The 26,363-nt window shown below is 41.1% G+C and overlaps 1 protein-coding gene across 1 annotated transcript in view; it reads left to right on the forward strand.

Annotated features, from left to right (window-relative positions):
• Positions 1–26,363, forward strand: part of LOC150090304 (protein tyrosine phosphatase domain-containing protein 1-like) — a 79,693-nt gene that overhangs the window by 48,455 nt on the left and 4,875 nt on the right. Inside the window, exons 10-11 of the mRNA XM_090390255.1 lie at positions 1,371–1,472; positions 23,333–23,416. Coding sequence (XP_090246381.1) covers positions 1,371–1,472; positions 23,333–23,416 — 186 coding nt within the window. The remainder of the gene's footprint in view (positions 1–1,370; positions 1,473–23,332; positions 23,417–26,363) is intronic.

Here is a 26,363-nt window from a genome sequence, read left to right on the forward strand (position 1 = left end):
AACTATCCTTATTACAAAAAATATTCCCCATTTCCCTGACAATGAAGTCTCCTAATAAAACAATCTTTTTAACCAGAGTAGTTTGCACTTGGTTTTTCTGTTTTGAGGCCCGAATCGGGTGTCCACTTGGTAGATTGCTGGAGTCTTGAGTCCCTGACGAGCTCCCAGATGCATTATTCTCGAGGGCAAGCACCCGTTTTTTCAGGGACTCAAATTGTTCCATCAGTGCACCAAATTGTAACTTAAGATCGGTGCACTCCTTACATCGATCACAAAGAAAAGAATCCCCAGGTGAGCTATGATTAGTCACCAGGTCGACCTTGGAAAACATTCCACAGGTTCCACAACGGATTAAATCATGACTCACCAGTAAATCGCCATCGGCTATTTCCGTGTGAGTCACGATACCCCGTGACGTATTTAAGGCAGATCTCGTAATTACCATTATAAAATTAGCTAAATATCAATGAAACTGGAAAACAGGAAAACCTATAACAAAATAATACAACAATATCTAAATAAATCAAATATTTAAAAGCAATAATGAACAGTAATCCAATCCACTTAACTGAGGAGCCCTGGCGAAGCGCGTCCGCTCACCTCGAATTACTACATAGCAGCGTGTAGCATGTCGTTGTTCCAAATATTATTCTGAGTTGGAAGCCCAGTGGTTAAATCACCGTTCTCCCTCATATCGGGTGGTGAAGGCCCGGATTCGAATCCCGTCAATGCCGCGATGAACTTTTATGGGCTTTTCTCAATCTGTGGCTCAGTTAATCAGTTTCGGAGATGGACAGCAAGAAACTATACTTCCATATTTAAGATTTTTGAAGCTGCGACCGATGGTTGTGGTGCGAATCACCATTTTATAAGAACCCCCTTCCATTGTCTTCATCAATGATAGGCAACACAACACAACATAACATTCCACTACACTATGAAAACTAAGCAAGTTCAACTCCCTTCAAACAGTGTTTTTTCATGTATACGCCAGGTTTGTACTGCTGATTATTTTCAGAAGGGTGTCCCAATACTTTTGGGAGTAAAAGAATACGGACTTTATCCAAATTCAGTATTTTATAAATTATAGATTTTTCCAAATGCTGTTGCCTTATAAGAAGGACAATGGCATTCTTTCCCTAGTAGCAAAGGTCCTATAAATCATGGACAGGATACTTGTCAATGATTTATAGGAATAAGTTCAAGTTCTTCTTGAACCACTTTTACCTCCTTTCCCCCTAACTTATACGTGACCTTACGATTTCTATTCCCCAAAGCATCGTTATCAGCCCTATCTATGAATTTCTTAGCGCAGGCTGATAACGAATTTATAACCAGTGTGATTAATTTTGCAGTTTCTTTGATTTTAGAAAAATTTGAATAATCGAGTGGCAGCCTGGGAAGAATTGTATAAAGAAACAGACCCTCTTCTTCTATCTGCATTAATGTGGAGCTGGTTGGACCATCTCAGGGTAAGTAGGGTTTTCCTCGATTTAATTCATTTTAAGCCGTTTTTTTTAATACGTGTCTAGTTAGGTCTTTGATAAACTCATGAACTATGGAAGACATCATAGACCTTGATGTAAAACGCTTTCAGAAAACTGACGATACTGAAACTGAGAAAAGCAAAGGAAATGCTGACTTAAAGTTAATGATTCTGAGAGGGCAGTCCAAATGTATCCAATTATATTCTCGCTGCTGATTCCGTCTAAGTAAAATCAGGTTGAGCTAGTGCACAACTGTTTTTCATATTCATGGACCTTCAGTTTTTGGACCCTAATTTTTACCATGAAAGAAGAGTTCGATGACAACTTTATCCAATGAATATCTCTTCTTTCTTCCACGGGATAATCGAGACTATCTTTGGATCTAAAATTTTAACTTCGGGTAGTGTAGAATGTAATGTGTAGCGTATAAGGATCCAGCAATCCAATGGATCATGTTTTGACGAAAAGCATTCTTATGTTTTAAAAATAATCAAAGATTTTATATATTACTCTCATGTAAGTTAAGGAATTACTCAAATAATTTTTTTTGTTGTTGTTGATTATTCAAATCGATATACGATGAGATACCCTGCCGTATCCGAACACCCCCTGTTGTTATAGTTCATTGGACCATAGTGGCATAGTGTTTGGGTAAGGAGCCACCAGTGGCTTCCCACATCTGCCCCATAGAACTCTTGTGATGCTAGTGCCTTCTCCAAAAGCCAGAAAAAGTGCAGTGCTTTGTATATGAAAAGAGGGGTGGCTACTTGGCCTCAGGGCCCCCTAATAGGACTCCACATTGCCCGCCATCACCACCACTGGGAAGTGAGCCAGGCTGTCCACAGTACTCTGGCTGCTCTTCGTCAGGGGGCAGCCTGAGCTTCCTAACTTAGAACAAAAAAAAAAAAAAAAACTAAACTGAGATGAATGGAGAATATAGTACGAGGGGTGAAATCAAAGTGGGAAAAAGGAGGAGGAGGATGAGGAAAGAAGGCATCCTTCGGCAAAGCAAAGATGTGGGGGAAAAGAAATGGGAATCATCCCTGGAAATGACAGCCCCCCTCATTGCCAGGGAAAAGAAGACAGTTTGCAGAACAAGGAAGGTCTGCAAAGAAGACCATCACGTTGGCATCCCACATCTGCCAAACCAGATGTCAGTGGCACCCGACCAACCCAAAGGTTTTCAGGTGCAAAGAGGTAGTGTCATCAATTAGATTGTCCTGGAATTGGTAATGTGAAATGGACCGTCCGGGATAAACAAGTCACTCAAACCGGTATGGGCTACACGAAATTGCCCATGGCAAAGAAATTTCATCGCGCTGACTATTTTTGAGAGTTTTTTTATTATCGGATAACATATTGCTGGCTCCTCGATTCGTCAACTGCCATCCAAAGTCGACCGTCATTGACACTATCTTGAAATGGAAGCGTTACGGTACCACCATTCTTAAGCAACCCAGAGGAAACCACTGAAGCTTATCCTGCCTGACCAGCGTCAATGCGACAATCTGCAAGACATCGACGCAGAGTTTACGATGTCAACAGGGTTGTTACGGTACAATATGGCCTAAGTTGCATAACAGCAACTTAGGCCATATTGTACTGTATGTAATGTCTGTAAACTGCATGTATCATGTGACGGATTTTCTCTTTGTTGGACGAAAAACCCGAGTTTCCGGGAGAAAAAACTATGCTGCCCTCGACTGAGACCGAAAAAAAGTCAATCACGTTGTGAAAAATGCCCATAAATATTCCTTTCATCATTCACAGGATTCAAACTCAGGTCTTTTCACCCAGTGTGGCGTGAACAGTGGTTATACCAACTGTGCCATCAACAGGGGTTGACATTTTTATGAACACAGCCTCTGTCTTCGCAGGACAGCGGAGGCGCAAAACAAACATTACGAACCACAATCAGCGGTGTTACCTTTCATGGTACAACGAACGTCATAATTAGTCGATTGAGCAGCAACAATCAGTTCTATGAAGTGAGGAATCTCGCTACACCATTTCCAATCAGGTGGACAGGTGTTGGTGTGGAGGATGCCTGGAGAATGTTTTCTGCCAAAGTTCATTATGACAACAGTGAATTCGGAGGAGGTAGGATTATCATGTGGGGGGCTGTTTCTCGTGGTCTGCTCTGGGTTCTCTGGTGCTTTTGAAGGGAATCATGAACGCTGACTCCTTTCTTAATATTTTGGACAATCCATGCTCCCTTACGATATGGCAGTCTTTTGACACAAACCCATTCAACACTAGCGGGGCTCTTTTTTTTCAATCCTATGGAACATCTGTGGGATGAAATGGAACGGTGGGTGAAGGCCAGACTACCACGTCCCACATCTATAACTCAACGCTACCCTGCAATAGGAACAGAAGACTATACAGTGCGATTAGACTTGCTACAGTAATCGTTCTTTGGTGAAAGGCGAACCCAAGTGGAACGTGGGTGATAACAGCCAAAGCGAGACCTATACAATATTGAAGTGAGTTGCACTGACGTCAGTGTGAAACCGATGTATGTCCGCATACTTGTTGGATGATAAATATGTTTCTGGGCTACTGAAGAATTGTTTTGAATTTCGCCTTGACAAGACGGATAGTAATTGAAAAATCGATGGTTTCTCAGTGGAAACGTTCTAGACACGAAACCATGGAATTAGCAGATCATTACAGATAGTCCCAGAACACAACTTTAGTGTATGTCTTCATTGAACATAAAGTTTATTTTCAGTGAACAGTTTTCAAACATTTCTTACATGTGAAAAGGTGCGTGAAAGTCTGCAAATAACATTGGATGGTAAAGTATCTCGTATAATAAAACTATAAATATTCTGTTTGTAGTCCGGAGTGTCTACATTAAGTTAAAGGATTTAACATATCCATATTTTTTTTTTTTTTTTTTTTATGAGAACCCCAAACACGAGAAGTATTAGAACCTATAGTACTTAGTACCGTGCTTGGGTTGGAGGTTGAGAAGACGAAACAAGATATTTGTTGATATTGGACTTGAACTTATGTAGATTGTAATTTTCAGGAAATACGTATGAAGGAAGGTTGTTCCAGAAAACGGCAGTTGAATGAATAAATGAGGAAGATGAAAAGTTGGTTCTGTGGGTTTGAGGTTGGACTATAAATGGATGTTGGCTGGTGGCAGCACGTGTTTGGACTGTTTTGAAAGAGAGAGCAGGAATTATAGAAGCCAATTCAGAAGAACAGTGCCCATGGAAGTATCTGTAGAAGAGGCATGCAGCAGAAACAGTGCGTCTATGAGAAAGCGAGTGGAGAGACTCTGTTAGAGATGAATCGTTAATTAACCTAACTGCCCTCTTCTGAATGGAATCAAGAAGCCTGAGAGAGGTTTTGGGGGCACCACCCCAGATGTGGGAACAATATTCCATGGCAGGGCGGATTTGCGATTTATACAGAGTGAGCAGCTGTTTGGAAGAAAAGTAACGCCGAGAGCGAAAGAGAAAACCAAGTTTTTTAGAGGCAGAGGAAGCAATATTTGTAATGTGCTTGTGCCAAGAGAGATTAGAAGTCAGGGTAATCCCCAAAAGAGATATATCCTTTTGCCTAGAAATTGGAGTGTCACTAAAGATAAGCATAGGAGCAGAAGAATCCTTTTTGCGAGATATAAGACAAGACTGAGTTTTAGAAGGGTTGAAATCAACTAAGTTGTCTTTGCCTCACTGGAGAATTACCTGAAGATCGGCATTTAAGGAATTGGTAGCAGATTTCCAAGAAGTTGAAGCTGATTGAGCAGGACAAGATTTCTCAAAACGGAAAGTTGAATGCAATGTGCTATCATCGGCAAAACTATGGATAGGATTTCCAGTCAATGGAAGAAGGTCATTGATATACAAGAGGAAAAGAGTGGGGGAAAGAACTGAACCTTGGGGGACACCGGCATTAGTGGAGAAGTTAGAAGACAGAGAGCCATCTACCATCACCCTCAGTGAGCGATCACAGAGAAAACTGGATAACCAATTACTAAAAACAGTTAGCAAACCATAAGATGGAAGCTTGTTTAGAAGACCTTTATGCCAAACACGATCAAAAGCCTTTGAGATGTCAAGAGCAACTACTTGTGTTTCACCGAACCTTTCCATCGAATTAGTCCATAAATGGGTAACATAAGCCAGAATATCACCAGTGGATCGACACTGACGGAATCGATACTGGCGATCGTTGATCAGATGGAAGGTTTCCAGGTAGTTTAAGAGTTGGCGGTTAATTGATTTCTCCATTACTTTAGAAAGAGTAGAAGTAATTGCAATGCGACGATAATTGGATGGGAGGGATTTGTCACCCTTTTTAGGAACTGGCTGGATATGAGCAAATTTCCAAGCAGAAGGAAAAACACCTTTGGAATAAGAAAGTGAAAAAAGGCGGCAAAGAATAGGAGTAAGTTCAGGAGCACAGGTTTTGAGAACAAGTGGAGAAATACCATCAGGACCTGGAGCTTTCTTAGCATCAAGATTCATCAAAATCCTTCTGATATCCTTTTGACGGAAGACCACAGGAGGCATTGAATGGAGCGTGTTAGGAATGGTGGGAGGTGTTTTACCAAGATCATTAATACATGAGCTGGAAGAAAAATGGGATGCTAGCAGGTCAGCTTTATCCTTGGCTGAAGTGACAACAGAACCATCCGGTTTGGACAGAGGTGGGAGCAGAGATGGGCAAAGGTTGCGGCCAATAGCTTTGGCAAGAGACCAGAATGCTCGGCTACCATTAGGGCAAGAAGCAAGTTTTCTACTCTTAGCCTGTTCAAACTCTAGTTTGGACTGATTAATAACTTCTTTACAATTGTTGCGAGCTTTGGTGTAGGCAGAAAATGAAACTGAAGAATTAGAAACAAGCCAATTACGATATGCAACATTCTTCTCTTGGACAGCCTTAGCACATTTATTGGAAAACCAAGGTTTAGATAAAGGACGAGATTTTAAAGTGGAGTGTGGGATAAAGGATTCCATTCCTGCAAGAATAATAAGGTATAAGGTATAAGGTATGTTAGTGTCTAACGGCTCCTGGGATTTCTCCCATCTCCGCGGGTGTACATTGTATCGGGGCGAGAGATTTGAAGTGTGTGGGGGTCATGTGCTGTATATTGCGTTGTGCCCTTTGTTCCTCCGGTCTATTAGCCGCCGAGCCCCTAGTGGGACCCGACGTTACCACACCATGCCACGGGGAGGCTGACCGGGTGTACCACTGTAGCTAGAGTACTCTGGCGGGTCCTGCCACCTACTTTCCTGGGATTTCAGTGGCTAGGACCAGATTTGAGAATGAGATGATCGCTGTTTCTTGAGCAACGGTTGTAATTTTAACAGAGCGTAGGGTTGTTCGCTGATAACTTGTTCTAGGGCCAAATAGGTCGGGCAGTAATTTTGATGTTTTTAGATTTAGACCTGTGGGGAATGCGTGTGTGTGTATATATAAATATATGTATATACACACACACGCACACATATATATATATATATAAACTAAATAAAAAAAAAAAAAAAAAAAACGTTGTGCAAGAGAAAAGTAAGGGAGGAAGGCAGAAGACTGGAGGGTAGGAAACAGAAGAAAGGGGCCAATAGGGAAGATCGCCCCTGATGACCATGTGGCATGCCCAGTGCCTCACCAGAGAGAGGAGTGAAAAAAAAATCATTCTGTAAGAGAAAAATAGGGGGGTGAGTAAAAGAACGGATGGCAGGAAACAGAAGAAAGAAGCCGAAAAAAAAATAAATAAATAAAAAAAAAATAAATAAATAAATAAATAAAAAATGAGAGAGAGATATACTCCGCAAGTTCAGGGTAGGTACAGCTAGCACGGCCAGTTAGTTGGAGCTGACAACTTGCTGGAAATCCAGCAGTGTGAGTGCTGCTATGGTGGATGGATCATGTTCAGTAAGGTCTAGTTCAGGTGCCGTCATTGGGGCTCCATTTGGTGAGTCTGTGCCGCATCCAGACTGAAGGCTGGTCCAGTAGTCCATCAGAACGAACAGTGGGGGTGGTCAAAACCGGGAGTCCAAGATTGATGGTCAAGTCCAGGGATCGATGCTAGGCCTCTTCTTGATGAAATGTGTCACATCTGGTCGAGAGAAGTTTGTCCAGAAATCAATGATGAGGAATTTGTCAAGGTATGTGCGGACCCTGTCTTTTATTGCACTGCTGGTCAAGTCTTGTGCAAGTTGGCCCAAGGCGTTAGCATCCATGGCTCAATGATGCGTAGCAACAATTGGCAGTCATAGTTGTTATGACCTATTGATTCGGATACTAAGGTGGTGGTAGCGCTTTCTGCCTGGTAAATAAGTCCATTGCAAATTGAGTCAGAGCTCGGTAAGTTTCTTCATTCTGTAGGGTGAGGTGTTCTTGATTTTGGTAGTTGAAGCGCAGTTTTGTTATTAGGATCCTCCTGAAGTCCTCGTAGATTTCACAGCTGTGGGCAAGGTGCTCCCACGTCTGATCCTCTCCACAGTGGCAGCGGGGTGAGTCTGAAATTCTGAAGTCATGTAGTTTTTTCTGGAAGGAGCCATGTCCAGTGAGGAGGTAGGTAGCATAGAGTCCTGGTGAAAACCAGACAGGTGTGAGGGGGTAGGAGGCCCTGATATCAGGGAGGAATCTTTTGGTGACAGCGCCTTTAGTTGATGCCTGCCATCTTTCTTGCCAGGTGTCTGTTAGATGTTCATTAAGTCTCTTCTTTTCAGCGTTTCTATTATTTGCTGGGTCAGTGGTGAAACCTGCACAAGTAACTGCTCTTCCTTTGGCTATTTGGTAGAGCAACCCATGACGAACAATCTCCAGGTCCAGTGGAAGAGATCCAGTGAGGACCTGGAGCGCATGGGTGCTGACAGTGCGACAGGCACGCGAGGACAGAAGGAGAAGAGAGCGCTGGATAGTTCCTAGGCGCGATCTGTTTACTACGGTATTGGCCTTCTTGTACCAGACTCCAGAAGCATAGGTTATAACCGGGATGAAAACTGCCTTATAGAAGAGTGACAGCGTTCTCTTCTTTAAGCCCCAGTCCTTCCGGGCAACTCTTGAGACTTGGGCAGCATACTTCCTGATCTTAATCCTGAGTTGGTCTAGATGAGGAGTGAAGGAAAGGTTTTTGTCTAAGATCAAACCTAGATATTTAAGCTCTGTTTTTAGTTTTACTGTAACACCATTGACCTTGATTTGGGGTGGTCTTCTCAAATCAAGGGTGCCTTTTAGTAGGATCGAATTGGTTTTCTCTGGGGAGATCTTTAGGTTGTTATGCTCTGCCCAAGCTTGAAGGGTGGAGATGGCCTGGTTGGCAGTTGCTTCTAGTTGGGTTCTGTTATTGGCAGAAAAGAGCATGACCAGGTCATCTGCATAGGCCTGGGTTTGTACATTGTTGAGTTTGGTGTTCAGGAAATCATCCAGCACCAGATTCCAGAGGAGAGGCCCCAGGACAGATCCCTGAGGGCATCCCCTGAAGACTGGTCTGGAGACACTGCAGTGGGGAGCAGACACGACAACTCGCCGGTCCTGGAGATAGGTCTTGATGCATCTATATAAGTTTTCTGGGACATGCGCTCTTCGGAGCCTGCCCAGGACGCTGGGCCACCAGAGGGAATCGAAGGCACCAGCAAAGTCAAAGGAGATTAGTAGAAAGTATTTGGAGTTGCAGTTGGTAGCAGCTTCATGCAAGAATAATTTCACTGACACGATCTGAGCAAACGTTGACATCAGAAGTTTTGAAACAGTAATTAGACCAAGGAAAAGAAGAAAAGAAGTCTCGCAGGTCATCCCATTTTGCATTCTTGTAATGCCAAACAATACGAGGTTGGGAATAGCCATGAGATAAAGGTTCCATTGGAGAAGAGACAATCACCAAGTTGTGATCTGAAGTGCCTAATGGACCTCTCACTTCAACCTTATACTTAGAAGGGTTGTTTGTGAGAAAAAGATCAAGCGTATTGGCTGTATGATTAGGATTGTCCGGTATTCTTGTAGGTAAATGAACAATCTGTGCAAGGTCATTAGTAATTGCAAAAGCCTCAGCATCTCGACCTGCTGGGTCGGTGTGACTAGAAAATGGAAGCCATCTGGAGTTGTGAACGTTAAAATCACCAAGGAAAATTACCTCACTGTTAGGAAAGTTGGACTGGAGAAAGTCAAGTTGCAAAGAGAGGAAGTCAAAGAGCTCCAAGTGATTAGTGGAGTTGGGAGAACGGTAGAGACAACAGATGAATTTAGTAGTAATGTGGAGTAGAACCGTATACTTCTCTTATTTGGCTGCTCAACTATAGAAAATATTTTCACAATTCAAAAACTTAGCCATGTCAATGTAATGGATAGCTACCCTGGTTAACGAATGTTTTTGTAAAAGTCTGAGTTCGATACGCGTTGCAAAGTGGAAATCTCTAAAATATTTTAAATGGTTTTCTTTCTTTTGGGCTATATAATCATAATTATAATTAGTAATATCAATTTACTGCTGTATTCATCCCTCGACAACCAGTTGGCTTGGCGTGGTGGGTAAAATAACTGGCAAGTCCGTATCCGGTCAGGGAGTGCAGTAGCATACGCTCCTTGAGTAGACCGGGGTTCAAGCCTCTGACTGCTGAACACGGTCGATCTGCCAACTCGCACTGGACCACAGTGGCAGATTATGATTCATTTCCCACAACATGAATTGTTGAGGAGGCTCCTATCCTGCAGTGGATTGATAATGGCTGCTGCTTAGCCTTTTATGTCTTACTTTACAAACTTCTATAAACACTTTTGGGACAGATTCGTACACGAAGATTTCATCTGTTGTTGTTGTTGTTGTTGTTTGTAGGCTTTACGGCGCAAGGGCAGCAAAGGCCATAATGCGCCTCAAGATTTCATCTACTATAAATTCGAATTGTTTTTTAATTGCTTCGAATTGAGTGATTTATAATATGTTTATACAAGTTATTTTATGTACGATTTTCATACGTTTGTTACCATTGAATGTTATGAAAAATTATATTCTCTAAGCCCAAATGATCGAGTTTGAGCTAGAGAATCATAGATCCATCAAGGTGAAAGTGTGCTTCATCAGCCCATAGCTTCTTAAATAACGATTCTGGATCCTGTATAACCTTATCAATTATCCATTGGCGAACTCACGATGGCTTTAATAATGTTATAATTCCGATTGATGAAATGTTTGATTTTACAGGAAACGGGTGGAGGCCTACCCTTTAAACTCTATGCTTTGTGTTGCAGAGAATTCTATAACGAGCACTAGATCTCAACAATTTTACCAAACTTGTTATTTCGCTTCATAAATTCTTTGAATTACGTCTTATGATGCTGAGGCACGACTATTTCAAGGCTTAGGAATTATGTACTCCTCTTCGAAACATCTTACAGTATTAAAGAGGGACTGTTCTAGGAAAAGAAGACCTTCAGACATTTTTCTGCTTGATATGATCTGAGGGCAGTAATAACACTATCGCCATTCTTGTGTTAAAGCTAAGTTAAAAGCGCTTTACTTTTTGGAAACATTTTAAAACGAACTGGACTTGGACTGGAATGGATTGGTTGCTTAAGTTAGCCATCTAGTACATTTCTTCTTCCAGTGTCTTTTTATTTAAGACTTTTCACAATATATGGGGTGTGGGCTGATTTCTTGGAGATTATAAATTGCGAAGGTGTTACAGAGTTGGTTGCTTGTTGTTGGGTGTTTTTGGTGCATCACCATCTTAGGCCATATTGTGCCCTATATAACGTTAGTAAATTGAGTACTGTATATGATGTCTGTTCTGTGGTCGATTTGTTGTTTGCTGGACGAAAACACGACTTTCCAGGAGAAAAATATTCTACCCAATGCCTTATGGGTAGAACAGTTGGTAGGATCGCCGTTCTTCCTACACCGGGTGGAAAAGTGCTGAGTTCGAATCCCGTCAATAACGTCAGGAAGTTTTATGTGCATTTTTCATAGAGTGGCTGAGTTAGTCGGTCTCAGGCGAGGGTAGCATGATTTTTTCTCCCCGTAACTCGGGCTTTTCGTCCAGCAATCAGAAAATCGACCACAGAACACACGCAATTTACTGAAAATATACACAGCGCAATATGGCCTTAGTCGATAATGCTCCTAAAGCCTCACTACAACAACAAAAACCATTCTACCCTCGCCTGAGACCGAATAACTCAGCCGCATTGCGAAAATAACTCAATTCTTTGCGTCATTGATGGATTCAAACTCAGTTCTTTTCAACCGGGTTGGGGAGGACGGTGATTATACCAACTGTGCTACCCACGACGCTATAGAACTGTTCCTAAGTTATCAATTCTTGCTGTGTCCAGGAATTGACAGTCAGTGCGCTTAGGTTTTATTGAGATTATTAGTTGTTACCTGGAAGTGCTATTCTGATTAGAAAGCATGGCAGAATTGGAGACGATGAATAGTTCCTCATTCTATTCATCCATCTCTAAACCGGATATTGTAGTCCAGAAGAATGTTCAGATATAGGGTTGGGCAAAAGGCCTAAGAGATACATTGGGACCGGGGTGGAGCACTTTTGAATGCATTGAATCAACAGAATTGAGTTGTGTATCTCAAAGAGTTCCTAAATTATGGCAATGTGGCTGAGTACATCATGGCTTTTTTTTTTTTTTTTTTTTTTTTGCAAAATGCTTTGGGAAGGTTAAGCATTCGTTCCATATTCGGTTCAAGAGGTATGAGAAAGAACCTATCCCATTTGATGCTTGTATATTATTCCTTAATTTCTTGCTTGTTAGTGAGACTTGGGCTGACTTCGTTGAGCTCAGTTGCAAGCCTTTTGTTGACTTTTATTGTGTTTCCTCTGTTCAGCTTTCCTTTGAGCAAGTTTCTAGGTCTTTGATGGTATTTTTCGGTCAGGTAGGCCTTGATCTCCTTCTGCTATAATTTCTGAGCCTGCATCATCCCCAGGTTTTTGTAGGTCTCTTCCGCCCTTCGTCATGGTTTCGCTCTCTTTGCCAGTCTGCAGCAGGCCGTTTCTGGTGACTAATTTCCCCTGATGCAATCAGTGGGTGTTGGATTTGTCTAATCCATATTTCATCCTGTTATCATTCTTGAATTCCTCTGTCATCCAGAGTAACTGCTGGAGTTGCTTCTCGGTTGCCGTATAGAGCTACACGTCATCCATGTACATTAGGTGGGAGAAGGTGTGCAGGTTTTTCCTTCTTTCTTTCAATTTTTCTATGCTGAACAACAGCAATTATACCCTTGCTGCTGTTCAGCATGGTGGATAGCAGGTCGAGTGCTAGACAGAACCACACTGGGCTCAGGATGTCACCTTGAAAGATCCCTCTCCTGATGGGAATCGGTCTGGTTGTGATGTTGTCGACCTTGATGGTGGTACTGCTTTTGCCATGGTTGTTTCTAGGAACGTTGTTACTGTTGGATTGACTTTAGATTGACTTTATAGACCTTCATCGTCTCTTTTAGCCAGCTGTGAAGCATGGAGTCAAAGGACTGGCGGTAATCGATGTAAGCCATGTGTAAGTTAAGTTGCTTCTTGTAGGCTTGCTCTATAACCGTAGTATCATTGGTTAATTGCTCTTTGCATCCTTTGCTTGACCTCTTGAATTCCCTCTTGAATTGGTCTTGATGTTCTGGCTCTCCATATAGTCTGATATCTTCTTAGTATACTTCTCATATATTTTCTGAAGGTTGCTGGTGTTGGGCACCGCTATGTCGATCAGGTTGATAGCCATTTCCTTCTTGTCGATGAGGGTTACGTCTGGTGCGTTGTGCGAGACTGTCCTATCGGTAATTATGGCATAGTCCCAGTATACCCTTGCCGCTATTCAGCATGATCGATAGCAGGTTGAGTGTTAGACAGAACCACACTGAGCTCAGGATGTCACCCTGAAAGAACCCTGCCAAGCCAGAGTTCATAAACCTTGCCAGAGGAAGAGTTAGTCTATGAGTAGAGGTCTCTAGTGCAGCCTGAGGTTCTTACATGAAATACAGTAAACTTTCTTTGATCAGCAGGTATTTTTATGCTAATTCTGATGTGTTATACTAGCCACCTGGTCGTGTCTGTATTCTGTCTGGGTGATCACCCTACATCCTGCATTAATGTGTTGGATTGTTTCTGTGTTAGGTGTCATTGACGAAATGTGCCATCTGTCACACCGGGACCCTTGGGGATATATTTCCTGTAGTGCTTGGTGTTGATTACCTGGTTTTGGATGGCAAGCATGAATTGTTCAGTCTCGGTGTAGAGGTTTCCTTTCGTGACGCAGAATTTGGAAGCCACCTTGTCTATGTAGTCTTGATGGAGGCCATTGTAGTGTCTTCCAAGGAGTTACTTCTTGGCCCATCTTTCTATCTCTGTTTCTTCTGTCTGTGTGAGTGTGGTTTCCATGTTTCAGTTCAGCGTTTTGTGCATTTCTCTATGTTTCTTATGCCTTGGTAGATTGGTGCTGTATTTTCCTGGAATTAATACTGTAGGTTCTCAATTGCCTTCTTCTCTTGTTCAATGAGGTCACTTAATCCTACCCCCACTTTACTTCTTTATGGGCAATGGTCAGACTCTTGAAAGCCAACTTTGGTGTTGCTGGCTTTGGTGTCTCTCGATAGCTGTGGTGTTGGCGGCTCTTGGTCATCATTAGCCTGGTCGATCTATTAATCTCCTCCAGATCGATGTTAGTCAATTTACTGTCCTGAAGACTGCATTGCGTAAGTGTTTATGGCTGTGACCATGTTCCCATCATTCAGCTTTGATTTTAACAGCAGGCTTCTCAGTCAAGCGGGAGTTGATCTCCTTTTGATCTAACTGGTGTGATTGCACCATCCCCAGATATTTGTAAGTCTCTCTCTCTCTCTCATGGCTTCAATCTCTTCGCCAGTCTTCAGCTGGAAGTTTTGTTCGACTAGATGTTCTTAATGCCATCCATTAGTCTTGCATTTTTCTAGGCTAAATTGCGTCCTGGACTCTTACTGTACTGAACTCTTTGGTGATCTGTACAAACTGTTGGAGTTGATTCTCAATTGCGGCATAAAGTTTAATGTCATCCATGTACGTCAGGTGAGAGAAGGTGTACAGATTCTTCCTCCCTTCTTTCAGAGTTATCCGTACTTGCTGTTATTGTTATTGAGCATGGAGGACAGTGGTTTGATTGCTAGGCAGAACTACGCTGAACTCAGGACAACTCCCTGGACGAGTCGTCTTCTGGTGGGTATTGGTCTGGTAGTGATATTCTCAGCGTTGATGATGGTTCTCCATTTTATCATGGTTGTTTCTAGGAAGTGTTTCTGTGTCGGAGTGACTTAATAGATCTTCAGCATCTGTATCTGCCAGCTATTGGACACGGAGTCGACGTTTTGCTGTAGTCGATGTAGGCCGTGTAAAGGTTGGGTTGTTTCTTGTAGGTTTGCTTCATAACTGCAGCAACGATAGTCAATTGCTCCATTCATTCCTTTTGGAGCTCGGCCATGATGTTCTGGCTCTTCAAGTGGTCTAATATCTTCTTAGTTACGCAGATGTCAGGATCTTGTACATCGTTGAGAGACAAGTGATTGGTCTGTACTTTGCTAGGTTTGTGGTGTCTTTGTCCTTAGCTTTCCGGTAGGTGATTCCCTGAGTCAGAGACTCTGGGATTGTGTCAGGGTGCCTTATTATCTTGGTGAACTGCTCCCGTATGTGCCTCTGTGTGCAGCTGAACTTCTTGTACCAGTAGTTGTGGGACTTCCTGATCAACTGTTGTACTTCTTTCGAATTTCACGTTCCATCATTTCTTTTAGGTTCCTGGTTTTCTTCCTTTATAGATCTATCCAGGGCACACGGTCGTTATGGCTAACTTTGATGCTCCACAAGTTACCTCAGAAATCCTCCAATGTTTGAAGTTTCCATTGCCTTCTTTCTCCTCTTGTCCGATTTTTCCTGAAGAAGGTTCTATGGTATTCATCAAATGTCCTGTTGCCTATTTTCCGGTGGACACTCTTCCTGTATTGGCGAAATCTCGTGCTGAGTGCCAGGAGTTTCTTCTTGCGTTGTTAAGCTATTCTTTGATCCTGTGATCATAGGTCTCAGGTTTTCTGTGGACGTTGTTGTCTTTCTTGAGGATGACCTTTACTTTTCTGATCAGCTTCTTACTTTTGTACTTTTGTTATCTAGTTTCCTTTCTGTGCATACTGGTGGTTGCTACAGAGGCACAGTAAATGGCTATGCAGATGGTGTCAAGTATTACTTCGTTGTTGCTGAGATAATCTAGTATTATTCGACTACTGAGGAAGTCTGTGACTCGCAACAGGATTCTGTTGGATCTCTGCTTTGGTATGGTGTGGGTCTTTGTAGGGGTCCATTCCCTCGAATTCTGCTAGCGCTTTCTTCTACTCTTCTATTCTGGGTATCGCAATCTTGTCTGTTTGCACTTCGGTTGCTCTGGGTTGTAGTTATTGTTCTTGCTATTCCTTCTCCAGTTCTGGTTCCATTGTATCTGTATTCGTTGTTGTTTGTAGCTCATATCCTGCTTGATTTTTTTCACAAGTTGTGGGAACTGCGAAAAGATCTAAAGGTTCGGTGAAACAGAAGTAGTTCCTCTTGACATCTCAAAGGCATTCGATCGTGTTTGGCATAAAGGTTTTCTAAACAAGCTTCCATCTTATTGTTTTCCAACTGTTTTTAGTAATTGGTTATCCAGGTTTCTCTCTGATCGCTCACTGAGGGTTATTGTAGATGGCTCTCTGTCTTCTAACTTCTCCACTAATGCCAGTGTCCGAAGGTTCAGTTCTTTCCCCCACTCTTTTCCTCTTGTATATTAATGACCTTCTTTCATTGCCTGGAAATCCTATCCATAGTTTTGCCGAAGATAGCACATTGCATTCTCCTTTCCATTTTGAGAAACTTTGCCCTGCTCAATCAGCTTCAAATTCTCGAAAATCTGCTACCAATTCCTTAAATGCCGATCTTCAGGTAATTCTCCAGTGGGGCAAAGGCAACTTAGTCGATTTCAATCCTTCTAAAACTCAGTCTTGTCTTATATCTCGCAAAAAGGATTCTTCTGCTTCTATGCTTATCTTTAGTGACACTTCAATTTCTAGGCAAAATGATATATCTCTTTTGGGGATTACCCTGACTTCTAATCTCTCTTGGCACAAGCAAAGTACAAATATTGCTTCCTCTGCATATAAAAAACTTGGTTTTCTCTTTCGCTCTCGGCGTTACTTTTCTTCCAAACAGCTGCTCACTCGCAAATCCACCCTGCCATGGAATATTGTTCCTACATCTGGGGTGGTACCCGCAAATCCTCTCTCAGGCTTCTTGATTCCATTCAGAAGAGGGCAGTTAGGTTAATTAATGACTCATCCCTAACAGAGTCTCTCCACTCGCTGTCTCATAGACGTACTGTTTCTGCTGCATGCCTCTTCAACAGATACTTCTATGGGCACTGTTCTTCTGAATTGGCTTCTATAATTCCCGCTATCTCTCTTTCAAAACAGTCCGAACACGTGCCGCCACCAGCCAACATCCATTTACTGTCCAACTTCAAACCCACAGAACCAATTTTCATCTTCCTCGTTTATTCATTCAACTGCCGTTTTCTTGAATAACCTTCCTTCATACGTATTTCCTGAAAATTACAATCTACAGAAGTTCAAGTTCAACGTTAACAAATATCGTCCTTCGTCTTCTCAACCTCCTACCCAAGCACGGTTCTCAGTACTATAGGTTCTGATACCTCTCGTGTTTGGGGTCTACATAAAAAAAAAAAAAAAAAACTATCAGGTTCATCTTGACGATGGTCCATCTCTGTTAAGCTATTCACTGTTTGGAGATCTGAACAGTCGAGAAGAGCCATTCCTGTAGAAAAGGATGAAACTACACACCAAGTGTGTAGTTTCGTCCTGTACATTGTCGTATCTGTATCTAGATTCGTTACTTCGTAGTATTCTTCCATGATGAACGTATTCATTGTTCTGCCCAATTTCATGCATTGGCTTCTTCTTCCTTCCTGAGTGGTCTCTAGTGCAGGATGCATTTCGAGATAGTTGAGCTGGGTGGTCTTGCTGTTTAGTTGTGGTAGCCATATGGGAGACAGTGCCACATCTGCAGGAGACTGTCTCTGACTTTTCAAGCCGACCCCTCTGCCTAAGGCCTGAACGAGAGTAACTTTATCCTGCGTCACGCTTGATGCCGTATGTTAATTTTTTTACTTCTAATCGTCATCCAGTTCTTTAGGCAGACCTGTTTTGACTTTGGCATCCGGTAGTGTGTTAGTAGTTATGTGAGCGTCGCCAAATGGAGCTACACTCTACCCCAGCTGTCACTTCGGTCTTAGGAATGTAGGTTCGCTGAAGCGACTTTCGCAATTGTTTTTCGCCGCAGATTTTCTTTTTTTATCTTTATGGTACGATTCGAACCTGGGTCCAAGATATTGTCGGTCTGGTGTCGTAACCACTGGGCTAATGGCGCTCTCTCTTTATTTCTTGATAATATGAAAAGCTGTTTCTAATTTCAACGATGCCAACTGTGCGTTTTTCGGTTGTAGAGTCTGGAAACGTTTATCATCATCAAAGCAGCATTTACATTGTCGAGTAAAATGTGACTGAAAAGAAATGATTTGAACTAGGAACTTATTTACTAACCTAAGTATGGGTGTATATATGGCATGTGCGTGATAAGTGTGCTCTATCAAAGAAACTCTTTCTTAATAATAATAATAAAAAAAATAAAATTAAAATGTATATAATTGATGATGTTTCCAAAAATAATTTATTTAATCCATAATTCATTTTAATGAATTATGGATTAAATGAATTATTTTTGGAAACATCGATCCTTTCAGTACGATGGCCACAGAGAAAAATATCGTAATCAATACAACTGCATGCATAGAAAAAATTAATAGAATTTTCTGCCATGATTCATCATAACCAACTTTCACACAAATAGAAAATTTGAAGTTTAATATAAGTAAGGAATACCAAAAAAAATAAATTCACAAATGCAGCCATTAGAGACAACTTTATCCGTTAATTTTCCCACGTACGTTGCGGTTCACTTTTAAACAAAAATGACAAAATGACGTCATTCAATTTATTTCCATCTTGGGAATGATAGAAATAAGAAATCCTTTTTATTTATGCAACCGTCAATATTTTTCTAAACCTCACTATTATATTTCCGATGGACACAGCAAAATATAGAACAGAGAGCGCTGCTATCATGATTGCTATTATTATTTTTCCAATAGACAGCGCTTGACGTCAATGTTTATTTGTTGCTTGGAGACAGGAAAGATCTATTATACAATGAAACCTTCTTAAAACGGACACTTCTTGCTGTAGTCACTCAGGCTAGGGACCCAGCTACAAGTATTAGAAATTTCCAGTTTAAACGGCTTCAGCCAAAATTGACACGCTCCATTACGAACGCGAAGACTTTAATAGGTGTCTGGTGTTTAATAGGTGTATTTTTAATCTCCCCTACCGCATTCTTTCAAGGGGAACATTTTATATCTTCACTGATGGTAACACACACACGTTTTTGTGTGTGTTACCATCAATGGGCATTTTCCAAGGAGGCAAGGTCAAGGTCATTACAGTAACACTGTTTCACTCTTAACACTTCTTTGGATTTCTCCATTGTATCAACGGTTATCTAACTTTTATTATTATTTTTTTATTTTATTATTATTATATTTTTTTACATTTTAATTTTGTTCCTCCACTCTCTTCTGCCCTCCCAGTTTCCATTCTTCAATTTCCTCTTTTTCATAGTCGTCCTCACTCCCTCTATCCATGTGCTTCTAGGTCTTCCTCTCCTTTTCCTTCTGGGAGGTGGGGTGTCCATTCCATTGCTTTTTCAGGTAGTCTTTCTTCCCCCATTCTCATAACATGTCCATACCATTCTAATCTTTTCTTGTTCTATTTTGTCAACGATGTTTATTTGAACACCCATTGTCTTCATTCCTAAGTTTTTCTAATTTAGATTTTCAGGCTGATCTTCTCCAAAAATCCATCTCTATAGCTAGAAGTTTCTTCCTTTGCCTTTCTTTTGTAGTCCAAATCTCAGATCCATATAGTAAGATACTCTGAAAATCTGCATTGTATATTAATCGTTTGGTTTTTGGGAGAATATTATTGCTCCATAATATTGGATTCAGCATTCCCAAGCATCATTCTTCTCTCATTAATTCTTCTTGCAATCACATCTTCAGATGAACCACATGATCAGGATGTCAGCTGAAATAAATGTTGATACATGATCAGGTATTTCATGAAATACCTGATCATGTATCAATTTCATGAAATACCTGATCATGTATCAATATTTATTTCAGCTGACATCAGATCAAGCATTTTTTGCATTACCTATATTAGGCCACTTACTAAATATGTTCCCCAGATATCTAATGACAGCTATACCATTTTCATTTTATTTTTAATATCTAATGACAGCTATACCATTTTCATTTTATTTTTATTTTATTTTATTAGTATTTTGTACTAATTTTACTTTACAGTTCCCCCACTTTATATTGGCTTGACAATTCAGCCCATAATTTACTTAATTCATCATAACCTCTAGGATATTAACATTCTTTCACCTTTCACTAATCTACTACTCTTCTTTTTCTACTTTCATCACCCGTTTCCTCACTGGCACCTTGTGTAACTTTCACATCCATTTATGCATAATTAATTAAATGAATATTATTACAACTTTTATATATATATACACCGATGAGCCAAAACGTTATGACCAGCGAGTCATTATGAAAATCGAAGCAACTGCAGGTGAACTACGGCACGTGCGCGGGTGGGGACACGGTATAAAAAACACCTGATACTGAGCTCCGTTAATCAATGTTACTCTTGTTCTTCAGATGAGAAAGGCAGTGGATTTAAACGAGTATGACAAAGGCCAAATTGTAATGGCCACACAACTGGATCAGAGCATATCCGAAACGGCACAACTGGTGGGATGCTCACGGTCAGCCATGGTAAGTACTTACCGAAAGTGATCCGAGTACCGGCGAGGTGTTGGACGACCACGACTCCTCGATGCTCAAGGTGAGCGAAGGCGCTCCCGGATAGTACGTGGCAATAGAAAGGCGATTGTGGTGCAACTTTCTGGTCATTGGAATGCTGGTGACAGGAGTAATGTGTCACAATACACAGTACATCGAACCCTGCTGAAAATAGGGCTGCATAGCTGCAGGCTGATCTGAGTGCCCATGCTAACCACGGTTCACCGGCGACAGCACCTACAATGGGCACGTGAGCATCGAAACTGGATCTTGAGTGATTGGAAGAAGGTCGTCTGGTCCACTGAATCACGTTTCTTATTGCACCATGTGGATGGCCGGGTATATGTGCATTGTTTATCTGGGGAAGTGATGGCACCTGGATGCACCGTGGGACAAAAACAAGCCAGAGACGGCGGTGTCATGCTTTGGGCGATGTTCTGCTGGGATACTCTGGGTCCAGTCATTCATGTGCCAGGCACTCCGACATCTACCACCTACCTAAAGATCATTGTTGACCAGGTACACCCTTTCATGGCAATGGTCTTCCCCTCTGGTGGTGCCATCTTTCAGCAGGATAATGCACCATGCCACACTGCCCAGATTGTTTGAGACTGGTTCGCAGAACATGAGGAAGACTTCCAGGATTGCCCTGCACTCCAACTTCCCCAGACATCAATCCCTTTGAGCATCTGTGGTTTGTGTTGGAACAGCAACTTCGTTCTGTGGCATCTCAACCAAACAATGGGTTTGGTTGAGACGCCATGTAAACAGAAGTTAAAGGATCTGCTGGTTACGTGTTGGTACCAGATACTACAAGACACATTTAGAAATCTTATAGAATCCGTGCCTCGCCGGGTACAAGCTGTTTTGGCTGCACGTGGAGGATTAACATCATATTAGGTAAGTGGTCATAACGTTTTGGCTCATCGGTGTATATATAAACATTGTAAAATATAAACATTATTACAATCATAATTACTGAAACATTATATAAACATATTTATATAAATATAAATAAAGGTGCATAAATATGACGATGAAAAGATAAGTACTGCACCCTGGTGGAGGATAATAGATTAATACCCTTTTTTAGATTATTATTATTATTAACTACATGGGTCAAGGAAGCCCGAGGCTTATTCTACACCAGCCAAAAAAATTTCTGAGTTACGCTGAGAGAGAGAGAGAGAGAGAGAGAGAGAGAGAGAGTGTTTCAGAAGTAAAGGGAATCACCAAGAAAGAGAAGAATGATGATATCCAGCTGAGGACCCTAGGTGTACCAAGCCCATATGCACCAGATGTGAGCCCCTTATTCCCAACATTTGTACCAAATATCATGTCAATGCATGAAGGGATTTTTCCTGTGAAGCCTTTCCTTCCCCCCCACAAAAAAAAACCTACTATACCATTCTTACCTTTTCAGGCATGTCACTAGATAATTGAATGCTCCTGAAATATAACAATGCATACATTATCTAACTTGTTTAGTGTTACTGTGACAGAGCTAGACACGACTGAGAAATGCTAATAAACAGTGAAAGGTGGGAGCCAGTTTTAATTACTAGGAAGGGTGAAAAATTCTTTTTTTTTTGCTCAATATCTGCAACTTATGGTGTTCTCTAGATTCATAAGTTTTTTACTGACTCAGGCAAACATTCTGCGGTATCACATTTACTCTGATCTCCAACCTCAAGGCTGTGCAAATGGTGGGTGCATTGGATGTGCCGCACCAGGACTCCCAATTTTGGGGCCCAATCAAGGGAGCCATCATAGTCCCAATATAAATAAACAAGGCCCCTTAACCCCTTTTTGCATCTGGCCCCCAGGTATTGCACTGATTGATGAGACTCATCTACCACCTAGTATTGCCTGGTAACACAGAGGGGCAACATTCATCTGAGTGGTGTAGATGCCACACCTTGACACTGTTTATGTTGGTTTACACCTCCAGTAAACTAGGTACCATATTTCAGAACTTGCATACTTGGGGGTCTATATGGAGGATTACTAACATCCCTACCAACATGGAAGTGCAAGAAGAGGATTTTGTTGTTGCAGAACAAACGGATTTCACCAAAATTCAGTCCACTTGACTCAAGTTCACTTGAACATCAATGCCATCAGCATTTTAGACTCCCAGGCAGTAATGTAGCTACCCTTTTTCGGGCCCAGAGGCAAAGAACATGTTCGGGCCCCTACTTAATTAATGAAAATTGCAAAAAGAGGAGACAGCCAAAGACGCCAGGGCCCGGAGGCAATTGCCTTGCCTGCCTACATGGTAGCTACGCCACTGCTCCCAGGTAGCAAGCCCAACCTTGTCATAACAGAGAGAGAGAGAGAATGTCTGTGACAAGCCTAAAGTAACAAGTGAATCTTGAATCATCACACTGTTGGTTTAAACAGATAGTATTTTGAGAGAACTGTATATGATTAATTTATTTGTTTTAAATAAGTTTTGTTATTGAAGCTTTTGACCATAGCACATATCTAGAGTGGGGAAACAGACCAACCAAACTCTGAAGTCAGATGAACAATTAGGAGAATAGTCTCAATTAACCAAGATTTACAGGATTGAGGGTATTGGATAAATAAGGTGAGCTGCAGTTCACAATTTAAGAAGCATAAGCTGCAGTGGCAAAACTACCATACTGCCAGTTCCACCACAGGATACTAAGGAACCAGTAATCTCAATGACTGGTTCTGTATGGTTGTTAAACATCATGTGGGGGCCATTGGCAATCTTGCACAGATCCAGAATTGTCGTTTTGCCTCTACTAAAGGGATGACATAATTATAAACGTTATAAACTGTATAGGTCTTAATATTAAATGAAAACAGAATACTTACTATTGTCTAAAAGTTGCAACCATTTTATTTTAACCATTCAGGAACCTGTGCTGAATAGGCAGGATCTTTCCTATATAGTTATCAGGGCAGAAAAACCTGTGGACTGTCTTTCAAGACTGGACAATGTGAGTATCTTCTAGTTGAACTCTTTCTCCCCATTTTTATTTATTATGTGTTAATGTTGATAAGATATTATTATTATTATTACTGCTCTTATATTATTTCTCCTTTACTGGGTGTTCCACCCCATGATGGGTACTGCTACCAAGTACACAGGATGGTTGTTATGTCTGGTGTTACTGTTGGTCAAGGAACTCTCTGACTATCCTACAGGTGTTCAGATTGGTGACTTTCTGGAGTCCCTTGTAAGTGTTCTTTGGAAGACCTATTGCAGCTGGACTGTTATGTAGGGTCTTTGGCACCATACTGGTGGTTGACATGATGATTGGGATGGTCATTACTTGTTGCATATGCCACATCACTTTGATTTCCTGTCTTAGGTTCGTGTACTTCCTGATCTTTTCCTCATGGGCTTTCTGGAGATTTCCAGTGTTGGGCACTGCTATATCAATCAGATAGGTATCCTTTTCCTTCTTGTCGACAAGGGTTATGTCTGGTCTGTTGTGTGGGATTGTCCTATCCATTGTTATGGTACGATCCCAGTTCAGCTTGTGGGTTGGGGTCTCTAGTACTGCCTGGGGTTCATACTTGCAATACAGAACACTTTCTTTGATCAACTGGTATTGCCTTTCTAGCTTCTGATATATTATTATTATTATTATTATTAGCCATATGGTGCAAGGAAGCCTGAGGCTTATGCCGCACCAGGCAAAAAAAAAAATAAATAAAAATTTCTGAATTACCCTGAGAGAGAGAGAGAAGTAGAAGGGAATCACCAAGAAAGAGAAGAATGATGATATCCAGCTCAGGACCCTGGGTGTGCCAAGCCCATACTCACCAGATGTGAGCCCCTGGGGCTACCTGGTTGTGTCTGTGAGTGTATTCAGTTGCATCTTGCGGTGATGTGCTGGATCATTTCTGAGGCGAGGTGGCATCGTCTACCTGTGTCATCTGACACTCCACGGCAATGTATTTTCTATAGTTTCTGGTATTGATGATATTATTATTATTGTTGTTGCTCTTATATTATTTCTCCCTTATTATTATTATTATTTACACTACACAGCTATAATACACTATATGACAAAAACTATTACATCTCTTCATGAATATTGTGTAGCATGCCAGAAGTGGGTGCGTCATGCATGTATTGCTCAGAGTGCCAATATAAATTGTGTGGGTCTGCCTATACATAGTGGTATTCAGTGGTGCCACTTTCTGTGTGTTCAACTGCAACTTGTTTCCACAGTAGCAGATGTTATTCAAAGGCGGAAAACTGTATATGATATCCCAAAGAAAAATGTTATCAGGCTTTTAATGAAAAAGAGATCTAGATGGCTTAGTAACTCACAGGACCATAAAGGAACTTCAGTAGGCCAATCATCCATAGGGAGTTGCATGATCTTGGGTTCAATGGTAGAGCAAGTGCACATAAGTACAATATTGTGTTCACCAGTGTGAAACAGCATTTTGAGTTGGGTTGTTCCAGATGTTCACTGACTCTAGAACAGTGGCAATAGGTGCTATGTTGTGAAGAATCTCATTATAGAATATTTAGTTCTGATGTGGAGATTACCTGGAGAACTTCCTGTGTGCAGTATCATCTTACAATGGAATTTGGTGGAGGAGGGGTATGAGGCTGTGTCAGAAATTTGGACTTGGTTCATTAGTGGTACTACCTGAAATCATGGAGTCCATTACCTACGAGTACCTACTTAGACATTTTGAACAATTATGCACTACCTAGTGTGACAATACTACAGAAATCTGCCCTGTCAATGTTAGCATGACAATGCACCACAAAAAAAAAGCTGGTACTTAAATACTTTTGATAATAGTGATGAAAATTATACTATAAAGAAACAATTTGTATATGTGGAAACTTCTCAACAACAGCAATTTGCAAGGTTCAACTCATTTGTATATGAGTATTGGGCTGCTCCAAAATAGCTCTGTCAATTGCTCTGCTGGAGAAATATGAAGTGAATTCCAGACAAACACTTAGCAGAAGTTGGCAGAAAGTATACACAGGAGGGTTGAGGCCGCCATACTGCCATAGTTAGCATTTTGAATCCATGAGCACTAAATACGGTAATGATAATATTCTTTAAAATGCCTCTGACCCCATCATCATCATGTAGAGTATAATTAGAAAATTTTTTTGGTTTGTTATTGCTGAAAGTAATAAAAAAAGTATAAGCCACAAAAGGCAGCTTTGTAGCTTATAGTTTTAAAACTACTTAAACAAATTAAATTAGTGATTTCCATTATTAATACTTCCTGTTTTCAGGTAATTGAGACCTAGACTTTTTTCATACTATGTAGGATAGTTGTGTGACCTACATTGATGTTAATGGGAGGCAGAGGCGGATTTAACGGCGGGCGCACCGGGCATTCACCCTGGGCCCGACTTCTGAAGGGCCCATGAAAAACCCCAACAAATTAGTTGAACATATTAGTTCAACTAATATGTTCAACTATTAGTTCAAAACTTTGTGATTATTATTATGCTATTATTAATTATATTATATATATATTATATTCAAATTTTATTGGAAATAAAACATTAATAGTACATAATATTTTTTATTTATTTAAAAAAATGGTTAACATGTATTTTTATTTTCCCTGTCTCTCTCTTTTTTTTTAAGGGGCCCAATATTTTCTTCTGCGCCTGGGGCCTCAACCGACCTTAATCCGCTCCTGATGGGAGGTGGCTCTATTTTCCTAGAACAACATAAATAAAGTGTCCATCTTATTCTGAAAAAGAATATCCATCTGTTACTTAAAAGCCATTTTTACCTCTGCTGAAAGAATATATCCACCAGAAACATTGTAATCTCCATATTGGTGGATAGATGCTCCATCATAACAACGTGCAGCCTTTTGCATTGCTGTAGTTATTATGGAGTTCTCGGCTTTCCCCACTGTAAAATATACTGCCCTACCAAA

The sequence above is a fragment of the Mastigoproctus giganteus genome, chromosome 2 (genome assembly GCF_048544385.1).
Source record: "Mastigoproctus giganteus isolate SK-2022 chromosome 2, ASM4854438v1, whole genome shotgun sequence".
Classification (NCBI taxonomy): Eukaryota; Metazoa; Arthropoda; class Arachnida; order Uropygi; family Thelyphonidae; genus Mastigoproctus; species Mastigoproctus giganteus.